Source organism: Colletotrichum abscissum, assembly GCF_030869225.1.
Source record: "Colletotrichum abscissum strain IMI 504890 chromosome Unknown Scaffold_81.1, whole genome shotgun sequence".
NCBI lineage: Eukaryota > Fungi > Ascomycota > Sordariomycetes > Glomerellales > Glomerellaceae > Colletotrichum > Colletotrichum abscissum.
Genome location: NW_026850527.1, coordinates 1 through 17,547, shown reverse-complemented (window position 1 = coordinate 17,547; position 17,547 = coordinate 1). Strand labels below are relative to the sequence as shown.

Genomic DNA, 17,547 nt, shown 5'->3' with positions numbered 1-17,547 from the left:
GATGCGAGATGCGCGACTTATGCGCGTTTGTATTAACATCTATGTAAATTTGTACATTTTGCGCAGTGTCGTAGTCATCTCTTAGTGACCCTCAAGCGCCTCGACAATCCAGTCAGCCTGGATGATGCTTACTTTCTTAGCATAGTTTTTCTGCGTGAAGACATGCTCAAGGAACATGATGGCCTCCTTCTTCTGCCCGTGTAACACACTAGACGGGTGAATGGCAACAACGTGCTTGCCTTGTGAAGTGACGTAGCTTGCATCCGGTGCCAGTATGGCCGTCTTGGACACGAAGCCGCGGAGGAAGCACTTGAGCAGAGCCTCGGCCTGTTCCGGAGCTAGAGGAGTAAAGGGTTGGGGGTCTGGCGGTGGAGCCTCTGGCAGAAGACCTTCTTTGAGGCAGAGGCTACGTAGTTGCCTGCGAATGTTGAGCGCTGTCTTCATGTTGCGAATGTTGACCTTTCTATGCTTGCACCACTGTATGCGATCGGCGTTCTCGGCGGCGTATTGTTGCATTGTAGTAAGATATGTTAGGATGTCGCCTTCCCGGCGGTAGAGCTCCTTGCGGAGTTCTTCAATTTCTTCGCGTTGTTCTTCCGACTGTAGCTGATGGAAGATGTCGTCGCCAGACGTGATGCAGGAGATGACGTCTATCGTCTCTAGGACGCAGTCGAATTCTGGCTTGGCGGAGGCAAGCAGGACTGCACCAAACGCCGCAGAGATGGGAAATCCGGCCATCTTGCGGCCAGCCTCGGTGATCGTGCCGTCGTCTGCCAAAGCACCTAGTCCATGAAGGCTGACTAGTGCTCGTTCGATGGCTTCCACATCCGGGGTGTCCATAAGGGGAAACCCGAGAATGTCATCAATGCCTCGTGCTTTCATCGTCAAGACAGCTCCCAGAACATCGATCCTCAGGATCTCTGGCAAGTCTGTTTCCTCGAGTGTGCTGAATGTGCCTTCAGTGTATAGCCTGAAGCACTTGCCAGGGCCTTCACGACCAGCACGGCCTGTTCGCTGGATGGCGGAAGATCTGGAGATAGGTTTTGCTAGTAATGATTCCATGCCGAGGCGAGCGCGGAATTGCTTGACCTTGGCCTTGCCGCCGTCCACCACGTAACGTACACCAGGTACAGTCACGGACGTCTCAGCAATATTCGTAGCCAGCACGATTTTCCTCGTGAAACCTCCCTTAACAGGCTGGAAAGCTGCATGTTGTCCTTCCATTGAAAGCTGACCATACAAGGGTAGAACACTGATTTTGGGAACATTGGAGGCCAGCGTTGCGGCGTATTCCTCGAGCAGTGACTGAGCGGATTCGATTTCCTCCTGTCCGGTCAGAAAAGCAAGAATATCGCCAGGTAGCGGCTCTTCCATATGGATTTTGAAAATCGTCTTCAAGAGAGATTCCTGAATATCCGGCACTGGCTGGGGAGTGTGTGTCGTCTTGACCGGGTACTGTCGACCCTGGATCTTCAGTACTCCAACAGAGTTGGTATTGTTGTCGACCAAGTCGTCACCGCCGCCTTTTCCTTCGGGACCGTTCGCAGAGAAGAAACTTTGAATGCGCTCAACATCCGCTGTGGCACTCATGACAACAACCTTCAGTGGTATGCCGCCGCGGCCCTTCCTGCTACTAAGCAGGATTTGCTTGAGGAATCCAGACACCAGATCCACGTCAACACTTCTCTCGTGGATTTCGTCAACGATAACGGCGCTGTATTGTTTCAAATCTGGATCTCTCAGAAGCTCCTGAAGAAGCATACCTTCGGTGAGGAACTTGATCTTCGTGCCCTTGGGGACCTGATGATCAAAACGAACTGAGTATCCAACTAGTCCATCACGGCTCTCACCGAGAGGCGTCCCAGCCTCGCGAGAAACTCGATGCGCTAAAGTCGTGGCGGCGACTCGACGTGGTTGTGTGACTGCGATCATGCCACCGACACTGACTTCTCTTGCACCTGCGATACTGACAATTTGTCTCCTACACCACGGCTCCCTGACCAAGAACTGAGGTATTTGAGTACTTTTTCCGGAACCAGTTTCACCAACGAGAAGGAGTACATCATTTTGGCGTACGCGAGCTTGTATCTCCTCTCGGTGTGCCCAGATGGGTAACTTTTGCCTGATCTTCAACAAGGCAGGATCTTCTCTCCATCTTGGGCCTCTTTTGTCAAATTTTGGCCTGTCTCGATCCTGGGATGTCTTCGATGAATGCTTGATGAAGGTCGGAGCTGTTTGGTGCGAATCCTTTGGATCTTTGACCAATGCGTCCGACGTGGCATCATTTCCTGTCTCCTGAATAGACCGCAGCTCTTCCGTTGGACGTTGCTGAACTTCTGTTTCTTTTTTCTTTGCTGGGGGGTTGAGATATCCCTCGAGAGAAATGACTTTGTTGCCGACCTTGATCGTATTTTTGCCATCAAGCTTCCGCTTTTTGGGGGCGCGTTCAGCGTCCAGTACAGATGACATGCTGAGGTTGCTAACAGATTTTGCGATGTGATGTGCAGTCAGCGGATAAGTGAGAAATTGACGGGAGGAAAGAGGAAGAAATTTATGGGGACACCGCTGGGTTTGGGTTCGCACCAGGCGAGTTTATCTACCCCATATTTGCACAGGGCACCTGGGATATGCACATAGGTAGGTACCTGACCGCCTCATCACCGTGACCGCAACGTCTCCTCCAGAGCCTCTTCTTGAATAGCATAGTTGAAATGAGAAAATTGGCAGAAATCTGTTAAACACATAAGCGATGGTAGCCTGTAGTTGATTCTCAATTGGCGAAATAAATACTCCCGTCACTTTTTCAGACTGTAACTGACTTTGCCCGTATACACCATGCTGGTCAGACGCCCAACATCGAAAATACTGTGTTCCAATTGCAGATTGCGTCACTTTGTTCGCTCTCAAGCGTTTCCCCTCAGCCGTACCGATACAAGTCGCTTGCTTGCTCGTGCCTTCTCATATAGTGAGGCTAGCCTGACGACATTCTCTCGTCGACACACGATCTTCAGTCAAACAATGACGGACCGCTACAAGCTTATTTACACCGTGCCAGGTTCGGTCTGCTTGATATTATCGAACAGAAACCAAAGCATGCTAACTTCCTCTGGGATTCCAACAGCTTCCCACTTGGTCGCTACCAAAGACGCCATCTTCGAAACGGGTGCCGGTGTCTATGACCAGGGCAAGTATGTTCAAGTGGCCTTCGAACTTACCGGCCAAGGCCAATTCAGGCCCGTAGCGGCAGCTGGGGCAGACCCTCACACAGGCGCAGTGGACCAACTTGAGCGAGTCTTGGAATACCGAGTGGAAATCCTATGCTCTGACAGAAATGTTGCCAGAGCCGCTGTGGCAGCTCTCAAAAGGTATCAAGTTTAAACTTCAAAGTTCTTCTTGCTTTCGATTGACAATATGCTCTCTGTAGCGTACACCCTTACGAAACCCCGGCCTATGAAGTTTACAAGCTGGAGAACATTTGATTACCGACCAAGCTCTTCTTTCATGTTCTTTGTGGACATTTTCACGAATGGATATTTGGTGGAATCGGCTCCCGACCATCTACCTGATGCGGTTCAGACGCTCTCTGTTCATTCTGACTCCGTCGTCGACGGCATCGCTCTGATGAATAGGATTTTAGCATCAACACAAAACATGAATAAAGTTTAGTGATAAGACTTACCTTTTTGGCAATATTGTTGATGAGAACATTCTGTGCATCGACCTCATTCCCTATAGCGTGGGCTCCCAGGTTAAGACGCGCAAGCGAACCGGCCATAGCGGTGATATTGTTATCAATCGCCCTCTCTTTCTCGTCTTCTTCCTCGTCTTCACTATCGAGAGTGAAATTCTTCTTGGTTTGTCCCTCTGACTCCCTTTGAGGACGACCAGACAGCGACATCTCCCTGAAGGTATCTTCCATTCGCTGATTGGACTTGAAAGCCTCGTGTCTGGTTGTCTCACGAACTTCGCGCTCCTGGCGGTGTCGGTCGAGAATTGCCGCATCGCGTTCTGCCGCACGCTTCTTCGATGTGAATGGGTTGGCCATGTGGACTGCGAACATGCTTCCGTTGGCAGTCTTCAGCTCCTTGGCACCCTCCTCCGCCTTCTTATTGTGGTTTGCCGCTATGTCCATGTTCCTTTCTGTGTTGTGCAGACGCTCGCCTTGAGCAGCAAGCCGGGCGAGTGTTGCATTGGCTACGTCCTCCATGTTGCTCGCATTTTGACGCATTCTTTGGGTGGCCTGAAGAGACTCATTTCTGATATCCTTGATTTGTGACTTGGTAGCTCGGTATTCCTCCTCCTCTTGCTCTTCGGCTGTGAGCTCACGGGGAGCTCCGTATCCGCCGTATCCCCCATCAGCGCCAGACGGAGTCGTCGATTGGCCGTAGCCTCCAGCCTGCGGCTTGTTCTGCTGGTATCTGTCTTGAGCTCCGCTGAAGAGCTCGTCGCGCACAGCATCGGTGCTGTCACTGTTGGTCCGGCCCAAACCGCCGTAGCCTCCGGGTCCGCGAGCCCCGCCATTGGCACCTGATCGCTGATTCGCGCCGTAGGCGTTCTGGTTGTTGTCGTAGCGATTCGCCCCGTATCCTCCTGCGGCCCCGTACTTTTCATTCCCGTACCCACCGGCAGGCTGTGGCGGGGCACCGTAGCCAGCACCGGCCCTCGGGCCGCCAGGAAGGCCGCCGGGGGCACCGCCATTGATGGGCACACCGGCTCGTGCTCGTTGATAGGGCGTCATGCCGGCGTACTTATTCGCGTCCTGAGCGTAGGGATCGCCGCCAGCTGGAGCTTGTGCGTAAGGATTGTCGTTGCCCGGAGCAGGAGACTTGCTCTTTCGCCCGAAGAGGGCGGAGCGATTGGCATCGTCGCCTTCGTCGCCGCCTTTCTTGCCGAAGCCAAACTTCTTCATGATGAGGAGCGATAAAGTGGAAAACTTGGGTTTCGTCGAGGTATGGTGAATGTGGTTGTACAGTTGAATTTGTTCTAGAAGAAGGCAAAACACAACGTGCCGCTGAAGGTTTGTCTAAGGAAACAGAACGTAGGGTAAAGGAAATGTATAAAAATAAGGGGAAGTCAGGCCGTGGAGGGACAGCACGGTAGATGGCTAGATGCAAGAGGTACGAGCAAGGGACGGGCAGCACTAGCGGGCCCAGCGGGGACCTAGCGGGGTTGGACAAGGGGCGTCCAGTAGCAGCTTAATGTGGCAAAATCGGGCCCGTCTTGGGTGTGTTTCGAAGGCGAACGGAAGTGCCCCCCTCAGGCTTCAGGGTCTAAGCCATAAAACATTCGTCAGGCTTCTAATGGTTTGGACCTGACTTGGGGAATTGGGCTTGGGCCAGCGACGACCCGAAGCGCAACGAATCAAATATGCAAACTGCCTGGGTCAGGCCTGGGTTCAGTGTTGCGGGCTGCGGCAATGGAGAAGACTTTATCCTGCTCAAGTCATCGGGGCCATTCGAGATGGCAGGGAATGAGTTAGCTACCCAGGTACTCCGTACCGACATATGAGTTGGGGTACGGATCTCCGTACACGCTCTGTTGACAATCAGATTATGGCGCAAGGAGCGGGCTATACAATGGTGGTGGTAATCATCAGCCTATAGCAGCTCTTCGTGCTGGACTCAGCCTTGATCCTAGCGCTGGAATCATCGCTTTTCCTTGGTCGCTCTTCAGCTTACTGCGTAATCCGGATGTGTTGTCTTACTACGTAATTAGTGCCGCAACCAGATTCGGTATCAGACGGCATTGGGCTGAATACCTAGGCAAGCCGGTCGCATCTGCGTATACCTACCTTACCTAGATAATGTATCCGTGCTCTGTGGTTTTCCACAATTCGCCATACGCATCTTATCTAAGCATATGGCCAAATGTGCAGTAGCATTATCGCTTATGCTCTGTGAACGTGGCATTATGCGCTGATTACCTACTCTTTCCAGGTAGCAAGGAGATGAAATTAGGACTGATTTCCGAAGCAAATGAGTCCAGCCTCATCTGGGAGAATGGTTCTGCGGAGTACTTCGACAGTGTCTGTGCCTAGAGGCCAAGCGAATGCAGCCTTGCAAGACCCTAGGTGCATGTGAATGCGGCAAGACACGTTGGCTCTTCTACTACCATGTTCCGATAGACTTGGAGATTCGTATCTTAAGTTGGTGCAAATGTTCGCTTGCAGGCAGTGGTTATTTTCATGCTGTACCGGATCCTCGGGTATTACAGAACCAAGGTACGGAAGGGGGAACAAAGATAACCTGACTGCTATTATTAGGCAGGGAGATTTATTGGGCCACTGATACAGGTACCTTATGTAAATACGTACAGACCTGACCGGAGTCCAAAGATTCAACGCATGGCGAATGACCAAGTTATCTTACCTAGGAACAGTACCAACAAAAAGAGGATTGCCTACTTGGTATTCAAAATTCAATGTCAACCATTTATAAGAACTCTCTTCAATGGCAAGACTGGCTTTGTCATAGCTAGCCAAGCCCGAGGCCAATAATGTAGGAGCTGAACAGATCTCAACAAGCGCAGGTGGAAGAGTTGATGAGCCCGTTGGCATGAGTGAGTCTACTTCAGGTACTCGCAGCGTAGACAAGTTTCGAGATCCTTGGTCAGAGTCGTCGCTATGGATACTTTGATGCAATTCAACGCTGTGGAGTGTGGACTCATGGAGTCATTCACCGCCGGCCGGTAAGCTAGTGTAGGTAATAGGTGGCTGCTATATGGTGCCCCATGGTCGCTGGATAAGCTGGTGGTGGAATACCCGGACTTTCCCCGCCCGGGGACTCCATAGTCGAGCCACTCAGAGAGGTGCTAAGGCAGTGTCCCATCTTGCCATCTTACCCAACAAGGTATCTTAGTCACTTTGAACTTGACTTCCGGCCAACTGCGTCACACCTCGGCTGAGACCTCTCACCGTCCTTCGAGTCATTGCTTCGGCCAGACTGCAGCGTCAAAACTTATCCACAGTCTCTCTCTGTCCAAAGCCTCCAATCTTTGAATGCACTTGCAAACTTCCACACCACAAATATCAGACACAGCTGCGCATAGATAACGATCGCCATGGCCTTCAACTAGGAATCCAATTGAGATTCCTCCCCGTCACTCCAAAGTCAGCAAGAGCGCCTTGAGCACGTCGCAGATATCACCACTCAGCTCAGTTATCAAAATGATACCGCGCATAGCGTTTCGTTCCTCTGCCCTTTTTACTGCAATAGCTCTTCAAAATCGGCGTTGACATTCATCGCGAGTTTGTTTCTACTCGATATCACGCGCCTGAGAAACTGCCACACATTCGCCACCACACTCCCCATCCTATCGCAACCCTTGTACTTGAACCATGGCTTCCGGCTCAATATTCACATTCGATACGGATCCTCAACGGGTCTCATCCCCATGGCTGGCTCCTGAAGACTCTGGGAAGAGGTCCAACTCTGATAGTGGACAAATCCGGCCGGGGCACCTCTCAGACTACGGCGTCACCAAGTTGGAAGCAGAGCCGCAAGAAGGTCCCACTGAATACAAGCTTCACCTCTTATTGCGGCCAAGACGGACATACACCGCTATGAGCACCATATCTTCCACCCAAAACTCCAGAATTCCCGCCAGCCGCTCAAAGATTGCAACTGCTGCCCTGTCGGCCTCTAGTCAGAGCCGACAGGTCCGTCTACAACAACTGACTACGCAATTGCTTTGGAGGCTCCAGCAATCTTGTGCCTACCATGCTCTGAATCCCAAGGACCTCATCATACCAAAATTACCCGATGATACGGACGACTTGAGCCAGGCCATGACTCCGCAGAAACCTCTCCCAGGCTTGGAAGAATCTCGTGGAGCATTGTATGAGATTGGTGTTGCTGATGACGGGACTCTGGTGGGGCTTACCAAAGACGAAATGGACGAGAGCATTACGACACTCAAGGTCATGGCAGCCACGCTAGGCTGCCGCGTCGAAATCCTACGCCATGTAATTGTTGGCGAGTGCGAGTGGCTAGAGACGTCCGAGTTGGTGGATAGTGTGGCCACTCACCCTGCCCAAATTGCTCGACAGGCAAGACTTTGGGTTGTAGAGGCTCTCGTTACTCCCGACTACTCAATGAAGAACGGGCACCCAGATGGCTCGGCAGAGGGGCGTCGCGAAGTGAAAGAATCGCCAAGGGCTACCGAGTCTGTTGTGCAACCAAGCAGAGGGCGCTCTACCACGGATCAGCTAAGGATAACGCTCACTGGACCAACGACGTCCGGGAAATCTACCTTGCTGGGTACTTTGTCCACGGGCACTGTCGACAACGGACGAGGAAAAAGCCGGATCAGTCTCTTCAAACATCGGCACGAGGTCGCATCTGGGCTTACTAGCTCTGTAGCACAGGAGCTTATCGGCTACAAGGACCACGCCATATTCAACTATTCGCAAGATCACGTCGAGTCGTGGATTGATATACACGACAGTGCCGAGAATGGTCGCTTGGTTTTTGTTTCCGATTCCGCCGGCCATCCCCGTTACCGCCGGACCATTCTCCGCGGTTTGTTCGGCTGGGCTCCACAGTGGACTATTCTCTGTCTGGCGGCAGACGATACCGACGCGAGTTCGACAAAAGACGGAGCGAGTTCTACCGCCAATGACGTCCTTGGAGTCGCAGGGGCTGGCGTGGATCTTGCCAAAGCTCATCTCGAGTTATGCCTAAAACTGAAGACTCCTCTGGCTATCGTCATCACAAAAATGGACCTTGCAACCAAAGCTAGTCTGCATCGAATTCTTGGACAGCTCTTGACACACATCAAAGCAGCTGGTAGAGTCCCCAAGATCCTCCAACCAGCTCAAGGCAGTGTTCAGGAATGGGCAGCTGTTCCTTCAGCAGATCTCGACAAGGTGAAGGCTGTCACCACAGAGATGGATCGGGATGGGGACCTCCTCAAATTCGTTCCAATAATACTTACCAGTGCTGTCAGCGGTGCTGGTATTGGGATGACACATGCCCTCTTGGAGAGCCTCCCCCTGCCACCAGTCCCTACTGCCAACGACTACGTCGGGATGGCATTGAATCCCGAACAGCCGTCGTGCTTGTTCCACATTGACGACACCTTTAGCCTTCCAGCGTCCTACGCTTCTCTTGCTGAGAATCCCGATCAAAATGACATGGGAACGGTTGTATCCGGATACCTACGTTTTGGCCAGCTTTCGGTCGGAGACAGCATCATTGTTGGACCATTCCCTTCCGGCGAGGACGACTTCAAAGGCATGACACCGGAGGACCGGGCCTCTCCTGGCAATTATGGGCTGTCAATATCTCACCCATCGTCGGCAGAACTTGCCAAGATTGCAATTCGCAATACAGTGGCAGCCTCCACAATCCAAGGAGAATGGCACAAAGCCAAAATTGTCAGCATACGTAATTTACGGCTCCCCGTGAACACACTTGAAGCTGGTCAAGTCGGCACCATTGGAATCGTGCTGGAAATGCCCCAAGAGAAATCGGCAGAAGCGGCTTTCGAGACACCGTTGGCAGCTCCTCGAATCCGGAAAGGCATGGTCCTGGCCATTCCATCCAAACATATGGCGGACACCGGCATGTCCCTCCAAGCAGCTAGTGGACTTACGGTGTCATTCAGAGACCCCAACACTGCATCGCTGGCGTATGGGTCTCTTGTTAATGTTTACGTCGGTAGCGTTCGGGCGGCGGCCCGAGTCAAGGGCGTTTTCAGACTTGCCTCAAGGAATGGCTCGAACAAAGCCAAGTCCGAAGAGACTGAAGATATCTTCGACATGAACGAACATGACGAGTCAGCCCCTACATATGATCTTGAGTTCTCGGGCGGCGTTCAGGTTACATTGGAGCTGCTAACCAGTCGAGAATGGGTCGAAATGGGCTCTCAAATCCTTGTGCTCGAGGGAGGCCGCAATGATAGATCTGGTCTAGAGGGTTTCATGGGAACTGTCGTCGAGATTGTGGACTGATTTTGCTTCTTGCGTTTTGCGTTTGCGTTTTGCGTGGGAATTTTGTTTTGATCAGACTTTATAGCGGCGTTGTTGAGCATATTACCACATCCTTCACTTATAGGTATCGTTATACCAGCGTTGTCATGTTCATTTTCAGATTATGGTTCTGCCATGATGTATACCTGCGACTACGACCCATATGCTGGTTCCCCAACGCCTGACGCCAGAAATGCCCCCTTGACTAACCGTATTTTATTAAGCCCTCACCAAACCGTAGAACAAAGTCCAGGTGAGAATGAAACCAGAAAGACCTCCGAGCAGCCCACTCGTCCAGAAGTCGAACGGCCCCTTGAAGTAACGGCTCGTGCTGAGGAATGGGAGACCTGCTGATGTCGATTCGGGAGCGATGCGCAGGACGTAGAACAAGGCGGCGGTGATGAAAGAGAAGACGAGGTAGAAGAGGAAGCCGCTGTACGATTCGAGACCGAGGATGCCGGCCGCGACACCGAAGAGGGATGCTGAAAGACTCTGCAAGTTTGATAGGGTCTGTGGAAGGCGCGATATGGTTAGCGACAAAGATTACGTCGGCCATTGAGGTCAGCTTCAGGGACCTATCCCACCTTGGTGTTGTGCATCACGGATTCCTGCACAATGGGGGAGATTTGGTAGTCGCGTTCCGACGGCATCGTGGAGGTGTTGCTGGTATGTGGTGCACGTTTATCAGGTCGCCGGAGAGCTCGTGTCTTATCAGGGGGCAACGGAAGACCTTGGGTCTCGCGGTCGTATCTTTTCCGTCGGCGATGTACTTCGTGTTTGGGGGGTCTACCTTAGGTAGTGGTGTCTGTTCTGTTCATTGAGCTCTTCCGTCACAAAGCGGGCCACGGATTAGGTAATACCAGCTTCCAATCGAATAAGGTATGGTCCGTTGGGGTTTTGGCAGGTCACTGGCTCACTATGATTCCTTACCTAATCCCGCGAAGGAAAGTTGGAGATCGGTTCACGGTATGATAATTTTCCAGACTCCCTACGTACTTGGTACCTACCTGCCTATCCAATCTTGCGTTAGTGTCCCCAGATCGGTGGGTGGAGAGTCATGTCGGTCTCGGCTCCGCCCCGTGTCGTCCCATCCAATGTACCAAAATTAAAAATATGCAAATAATAATCCCCAGGTACGCAATACGTGATGCACAAGCCACATTCTCGGTGCGCAAAACCTCACCGCGACACCGTTAGAACGCTCCGTTAGCTGGGGCAGATCATATGCAACCACCCCACCGAGGTTCCGACTTTGTACCCCTAGCACCTTTAATCGGTTACAGGGGTCCAGTTTCCTTCCCCATTCGCGAGCGGGCTGGTCACTCTCGGGTCGGCGCTTTGAGCGAACTCTCCCTTCCCCCCTGGTGAGCCCTCCGCAATCACAATACGTATCCGTACTCCGTACATACAATCCGTATATATCCCCCGAAGCACCGTCTGCCTACTAGAGAGCAGCGTTTGCTCATGTTTTGCCTTTCCCTTGAGTCTTTTAAATATTAGTCGACCAAAACACCTCACCACCCCTCAAACCGTTCACGATCCCACTACGCAGCGGCCAACGCGACGACTTGGGGCGACAGATGGCCGTGCTGCTTGCAGGTGCCTCCTCGATACTTGCCAGGTCGCTAGATGGAGCCTGTTGTGTTTGACCAGTCGCCGCTCGCAGAGTATCTTCGTGGTGAGTGCAACTTCCTCATAGGCGAACACCCGTCATGCCATTGAGCTCGCCCACTGATAATCTGCGCGCATGCTATAGACGAAGGCGAAGAGGAGCAGGCAGGATGGGCGCACGACGATCCAACCTACGATGTGTCGCCTCCTTCAAGCCCTGAGTTCGCGCCGACAGGTCGGCCGATGGTTAGGTCGAGATTCCGCAATAATCCCCTCAGAGTCGACATACCTACCAAAGCGGCCTCCGACAAGTCTTACAGACTCAGCTATTCGGTGCGCAATGCAAATCCCCTATCTGTTGGCACATGGGGAAATTACTGATGTGTGTCCTTTCCAGACCGCGGTAGCATCCAGGATTGACCGAGCCGACAACTCCAAATTCCTCGAGCAATTTCGCTATACTATTATCGCATCCCAGCTATTGAGTGGGCACTCCATATTATCCCAGAACCATGCATCATCCCGGTCTGCCAATATGGCCATTGACGGAAACCCGGCCGACAAGTTGCTGGATTCAACGAGCGCGGTCGTCGTCGTTCTAGGGGCATTGGCTCTCGTCGTCTCGATCAACTGGCTTGCAGGAACAGGGCCATTGAACAAACGGCGCACTTTCGTCATTCTGTTGGTTTTTGTGATCGCTGCAGGGATCGCCCATGTGTTTATGCGTAGACAATGGCTGAGGTACAGACGGCTCCAAGCACTGTCAGAGGTCACTGCATTTGTTTCAAACTCTCAGGAATTCGACAGCGCGACTGGCGCAGCGATTGCTCTGGTGCAAGAGGTGGAACTTGTTTCCAGAGGTTACCGTCTGTAAGTTCAATTTCTCCTCTGGCCCAGTAGCTGGCGAGAAAGTCCGTGATGCGCTGACACAAACTTTAGGAGTGCGCCTCTTCCGCCCATCAGCCGCATAGAGGATCGCTCACAGACTCGCAAGTGCGTGCGGCTCCGTAGGGCTCTGAGGGCGTGCTTCGCGGATGTCATTCCCGCATACGATCAGACCGTGGCGGTAGTGAAAGGGTTCTCGGAACAACTCGACCTCGAGAAGTACTACGACATTTACGATATCAGCGATTTCGACATGTCCGATGCCCAGCAAGGCTTCAAGGAGGATGAGTTTGAGGACACCGAGTCTTTGAGGACGCTCAAGATCCTCGCCGCACGGTTTCACACCATCCGGAATATGTTCTTGTGTGCATTGTTGGCCCTGGACGCGAGCGGTGAGAGCGACGACCTCTTGAAATGGACTACCACAGTAGAAGCGGTGCGCACTCTCAATACGGTCACCCAGAGGGCATTCGACAACCTGAAAAGACTTCTGAGCGATGAGGAGTGTAAGTGATCCTTTCATCTCACTATAAGGCGTGTTGACTAACGTTCGCAAGCATTCCCACCACCGCCAACTCCAAAGATGCCATTAACACCTGGTCGTGAGAGATGGAGATCACAATTACGGAAACTGAACTCTTTGTCCAGCGGTATTCGCGGCTTACAGGCTAAATTGACGCTGTTAAGGGAGGAGTCTGACAGAAGCCTCAATGAGTCTGACGACATTTCCGAGCTCGGATCCAACCTCATGTCACAGTATGAGTCCATAGGAGCTGACCTGAAGATACTGATGCAGGCCTGGGAGGAAGGCAAAGCGGCACTCGCTCTGGGTATCGACCGGAACGAAAAGCGACTTTCTTCCATGAGCACACTGCTGTCTCCGACCAGCTCTCTCAGTGGGCTCACGACAGTTGATGAGGGAGGCGGAGCAGCCGAAGCGCTCAAAGCTTTGAACGGAGAGTCCCCCTCAAGCTTAGACTTTAGCAGCACAGGAGAGCCCGACACGGAGGAGATATTTGAGGCGGTCGCTAAGCCGTTCCGGCCTCGCAGCTTATTGACGAGAGACGAGCGCATCGTCAAGATGAGAGAAGACCGGGAGAAACGAGAGATCGCCAAAGAAAAGGCGGATGCCAACAGAGGCATGCTCAAGGAACTTGAGATGGTCATCAATCTCCGGCCCCGTCCACGAACCGGGACGAATCCATCACGCATTGTTTCGATGTGATGAGGACATGACATTTGATGACGGACATGGCGTTCTGGTGCAACGATTCAGCTAATCACAGTCATTTGAATCTTCGTTTTCCTTTTCTGTTCTTGGTTTCTGATACATAATCTCTGCAAACACATTCGCACTCAGGATGCATATAGAAGGGGGTTTCAGGGAATCCGGATGGGAGGTATCGATCGCTTCCAGTTGACCCATTTGTATTGTATAATGGCACTCATGCCCAGCATGACATCTGGTGCAGGCTTAGAGATCGGGCCAGATAATCTCTGGAGACTACTTTTAGTATTACAAGCAAAAAAAGTTAGTATCTACTAGGGAACTAAAAGCGAGAGAAATCAATAGCCCTATTGTTTGATCTGTACTTTGTTTTGTTTACATCTTCACCAGCCACACAGGGTTGCAACAACTCCAGTGTTTTGCGCCGTTTTTATTGCTTATATCCAACGGTTGCCATCCGGAGCTTGAACAAAGAAGCCCGGTCGTCAGGGAGAAGAAAGGAGGAGCCACAATTCAGGGGCTTGGAGCATCAACGTACACCCCTGGCGAAGTGGAGAGAGCTCGGTGAGCCCGGACCAGCTGCTATCTCAGGAGGGCAAAATGCGCCTGGCAGGCTGCTCGCTTGTCCTTCCAAGGATACGTAGGTGAACGGTGCACGAGCCATCCGTCAGCGATCCAAGACGGAGCGGACGCTGGCTGGCGTGCCTGTGAGTGAGTGTTCCTGCCCCCCCCACGCGCGTTGTTGGCGTTGAGCCCTATTAAACGCTTGACGCGTCGTTCCCTCGCCAGCCCACTACGACGCGCGACCGTGTTTGCCCATTAAAGTGCTTTCCGCGACAAGACCTTCCACCCTTCATCAACCCCTCAACCACAGACTTGACGATCTCAACTTTCACAACAGCTCACCATCATCTCTGTGCCTTCCCTTCCGCTTCCTTGATACCCGAAGATACCCCTCTGCTCTTATTCTTTTCACAAACATATAATCAGCCAGTACGTCGTACCATCCACACTATTTTTTTTCTTCTTTCTTCCACGATCCTCTCAGTTTTCGATCCAAGTGCATGACGCTGACATTTCGCAGAGATGTTGGAAGCCAGACTCGACCAGGCCGATATCCTGAAGAAGGTAATTCTTTCCTAGCTTGGTTTGATAGCCATGGCTGCTGGTTCTGTGACTAACCTGCCCAGGTTGTCGACGCCATCAAGGATCTCGTTCAGGACTGCAACTTCGACTGCAATGACTCCGGCATCATGCTTCAGGCCATGGACAACTCCCACGTTGCTTTGGTCTCCATGGCTCTCAAGGCCGAGGCTTTTTGTCCCTTCCGCTGCGACCGCAACATTGCGCTCGGCGTCAACCTTGGCTCCTTGACCAAGGTCCTCCGCGCCGCCCAAGGCGACGACATCCTGACGCTCAAGGCTGAGGATGCCCCCGACAGCCTGAACATCCTCTTCGAGAGCTCAGCCAACGACCGTATCAGCGAGTACGACCTCAAGTTGATGGACATTGACCAGGAGCACCTGGGTATTCCCGAGACGGACTACGCCTCCACTATCACCATGCCGAGCAGCGAGTTCAGACGCATCTGCGCGGACTTGATCGCAATGAGCGAGTCGGGTAGGCAGCGCTGTCCCTTGTAAACACTTTTTTGAAAATACAAATTCTAACTTGCTGCCGCGTACAGTTACGATCGACGCGAGCAAGGACGGTGTCAAATTCGCTGCCAGCGGTGACATTGGCAATGGATCCGTCACCCTGCGAAGCCACACCAACGTGGACAAGCCCGAAAACAACGTCGAAATTGAGCTCTCTGAGCCTGTCTCCCTGACCTTCTCTCTCAAGTACCTCGTCAACTTCTGCAAGGCCGCCGCAATTTCCAAGCAAGTCAAGATTTGCCTCTCTAACGAGGTACCGCTGCTTGTCGAATACGCTCTGTCGGGCTCCAGCTACCTGCGCTTCTACCTGGCGCCGAAGGTAAGTCTAGTCTCTTGCATGACACTCAACACCATCAAGACAAAAGCTAACGTGCATCCTAGATTGGTGACGAGGAGTAAATCGGCGATTAACGACGGAATGAAGTTGATATTGCTGGCGTTGTACGGGATCATGGACGGGGCAAAGGGCCTGTCCTTTTTCACTCTGGATTGAGTTTTGCATGTTCTAGAGAAGATACGCAATACGTTGGTGAAGGAAGAGCAAAAAGCACTTTTTGGGACCACGAAAGATAATGAAATAACTGTTTCCGCCTACCTTACATATGAGACCATGGGTCCATGACTTTGATACCTAGTGTGCTCGCCATTCATCGAGTCCAGTCCTTTACTGGATTCTCTCAATTGAAAGAGTGCGCCAGCTGAGAGCAGCTGCAATGAGGCGAGCTGCCTTACCGTCAGAGCTTTCCAATCTCGGGCTAGTGCGGGGTTCTTCGATGCGCCCTTTGGTTTTTTGGCGGGGTCGATTTTTTCCCTGGAAATGTCCCATCGGGTTGGGCGGTCATCGGCCGTCGCAACGTCAGAGTCAGAGCAAGAGCCACTGCCAGAGCGGGAATTGCGAAGCTAACCAAGTGGAAGAACCTGGAACCGCATTACACCCGTTTGGATCCTTTCTAATCTCACTTAGTCACTCCCATCTATTACCTCTCTCTCTCTTGTCTTCACACGAGACCAAGAGATATCTCCGGAATAGATAGACATCCGGGTAATTGCGCCGATACAGGACCTATTACTTTGCCCAGATTTTTATTTCACAACGCATCGAGTTTGTTTGTCTTATTTCTGCACCATTCTTCAACGCAACACTCCTTCTCATTGTCCAGCATCTGTAATCGTTCCGCGCATCGGCATCTTTCCCGATAAAGCATCCCGCCGGTAACCGACTTTTGAGATCTGAGAAACTACATACACACGCCTTCAGTAAAACATACCTACAGTATACCATAACCACGCATTTTGAGCAAGCAATAAAGTGTTGTTCCTGAGACGTCACAAGTCTCGCAACAGGATCATGACGGTGGAACTCCCGATCCCCGATACACGCGTCCTGGCCGTCGCCAGTCATGTAAGGCTTTTTCTCTGAGCTCTCACAACCTCGACCGAGATGTGTGACTGACGGTCCGATACAGGTTGTGTCCGGGTGAGTTTGTGTCGCGCCCTTTCACATACGCCCCATGTGCGCTAGGCGTTTCGATAGGCAGAGTGTTGGACCGCGGGTCTGACAGCCTCTCGCAGAAATGTAGGAAACAAAATCGCCGTCTTCACACTGCAGTCCCTTGGCTGCGATGTCGCGGCTCTCAACACCGTCCAATTCAGTATGGCCTCCTCCTTCCACTCTCTCCTCCCTCTCTCCATGACTGACTTCCCTTCCCTTCCTCCCCATGATCATAGGTATTACTTTGCTAACACTCACTCTCTCAAAAAACGATAGGCAATCACACAGGCTACAGACAATGGAAGGGGACAAGGGTGTCCGCCCAGGAGATCCGGGACCTCTTTGAGGGGCTCAAGCAGTCGTACCTAGACGACTTTGACATGATGCTCTCGGGCTACATCCCCGGCGCCGAGGCCGTCGTGGCCGTCGGCGATATCGCAAAGGAGCTCAAGCGGAAGCAGGCCGCCGCGGGGACGCCGGGCGGCTTCTTCTGGGTCCTGGACCCCGTCATGGGCGACAACGGGAAGCTGTACGTCGCCGAGGAGGTCGTTCCCGCGTATCAGAGCCTTGTCGAGACAAGGATCGTATCTTGGAGTTCATTGCTGTAGGCAAGCTCCGTGGAACGGTCGAGGGCAAGATCATCTGCTTCGTCGGTCCTCCCGGTGTCGGAAAGACGTCCATCGGCAAGTCCATTGCCCGCGCC

The 17,547-nt window shown here is 52.4% G+C and overlaps 8 protein-coding genes across 8 annotated transcripts; 5 read left to right on the top strand and 3 right to left on the bottom strand.

Moving 5' to 3' along the window:
• Positions 1 to 81: 81 nt before the first annotated feature.
• Positions 82 to 2,469, bottom strand: CABS01_16075 (helicase associated domain-containing protein; the record flags this gene model as incomplete). Its single annotated transcript, XM_060549407.1, has 1 exon — positions 82 to 2,469. The coding sequence occupies one exon, from the start codon at positions 2,467 to 2,469 to the stop codon at positions 82 to 84; it is 2,388 nt and encodes a 795-aa protein (XP_060390190.1).
• Positions 2,470 to 2,835: 366 nt separating this feature from the next.
• CABS01_16074 (uncharacterized protein) lies at positions 2,836 to 3,479 on the top strand (the record flags this gene model as incomplete). Its single annotated transcript, XM_060549406.1, has 3 exons — positions 2,836 to 3,055; positions 3,122 to 3,365; positions 3,425 to 3,479. 3 exons carry the CDS (start codon positions 2,836 to 2,838, stop codon positions 3,477 to 3,479), a joined length of 519 nt encoding a protein of 172 aa, XP_060390189.1.
• Positions 3,480 to 3,558: 79 nt separating this feature from the next.
• CABS01_16073 (uncharacterized protein) lies at positions 3,559 to 4,909 on the bottom strand (the record flags this gene model as incomplete). The annotated part of the gene is made up of 2 exons (XM_060549405.1): positions 3,559 to 3,618; positions 3,680 to 4,909. 2 exons carry the CDS (start codon positions 4,907 to 4,909, stop codon positions 3,559 to 3,561), a joined length of 1,290 nt encoding a protein of 429 aa, XP_060390188.1.
• A 2,427-nt stretch (positions 4,910 to 7,336) lies between these two features.
• On the top strand, positions 7,337 to 9,952 carry CABS01_16072 (GTP-binding protein; the record flags this gene model as incomplete). Its single annotated transcript, XM_060549404.1, has 1 exon — positions 7,337 to 9,952. The coding sequence occupies one exon, from the start codon at positions 7,337 to 7,339 to the stop codon at positions 9,950 to 9,952; it is 2,616 nt and encodes an 871-aa protein (XP_060390187.1).
• A 237-nt stretch (positions 9,953 to 10,189) lies between these two features.
• Positions 10,190 to 10,620, bottom strand: CABS01_16071 (uncharacterized protein; the record flags this gene model as incomplete). The annotated part of the gene is made up of 2 exons (XM_060549403.1): positions 10,190 to 10,480; positions 10,555 to 10,620. The coding sequence occupies 2 exons, from the start codon at positions 10,618 to 10,620 to the stop codon at positions 10,190 to 10,192; spliced, it is 357 nt and encodes a 118-aa protein (XP_060390186.1).
• A 979-nt stretch (positions 10,621 to 11,599) lies between these two features.
• On the top strand, positions 11,600 to 13,691 carry CABS01_16070 (uncharacterized protein; the record flags this gene model as incomplete). The annotated part of the gene is made up of 5 exons (XM_060549402.1): positions 11,600 to 11,648; positions 11,727 to 11,914; positions 11,979 to 12,451; positions 12,521 to 12,972; positions 13,024 to 13,691. 5 exons carry the CDS (start codon positions 11,600 to 11,602, stop codon positions 13,689 to 13,691), a joined length of 1,830 nt encoding a protein of 609 aa, XP_060390185.1.
• Positions 13,692 to 14,780: 1,089 nt separating this feature from the next.
• CABS01_16069 (proliferating cell nuclear antigen) lies at positions 14,781 to 15,751 on the top strand (the record flags this gene model as incomplete). Its single annotated transcript, XM_060549401.1, has 4 exons — positions 14,781 to 14,822; positions 14,885 to 15,314; positions 15,382 to 15,671; positions 15,734 to 15,751. 4 exons carry the CDS (start codon positions 14,781 to 14,783, stop codon positions 15,749 to 15,751), a joined length of 780 nt encoding a protein of 259 aa, XP_060390184.1.
• A 949-nt stretch (positions 15,752 to 16,700) lies between these two features.
• On the top strand, positions 16,701 to 17,452 carry CABS01_16068 (pyridoxal kinase; the record flags this gene model as incomplete). Its single annotated transcript, XM_060549400.1, has 4 exons — positions 16,701 to 16,754; positions 16,819 to 16,829; positions 16,925 to 17,004; positions 17,121 to 17,452. The coding sequence occupies 4 exons, from the start codon at positions 16,701 to 16,703 to the stop codon at positions 17,450 to 17,452; spliced, it is 477 nt and encodes a 158-aa protein (XP_060390183.1).
• Between the last annotated feature and the right edge of the window lie 95 nt (positions 17,453 to 17,547).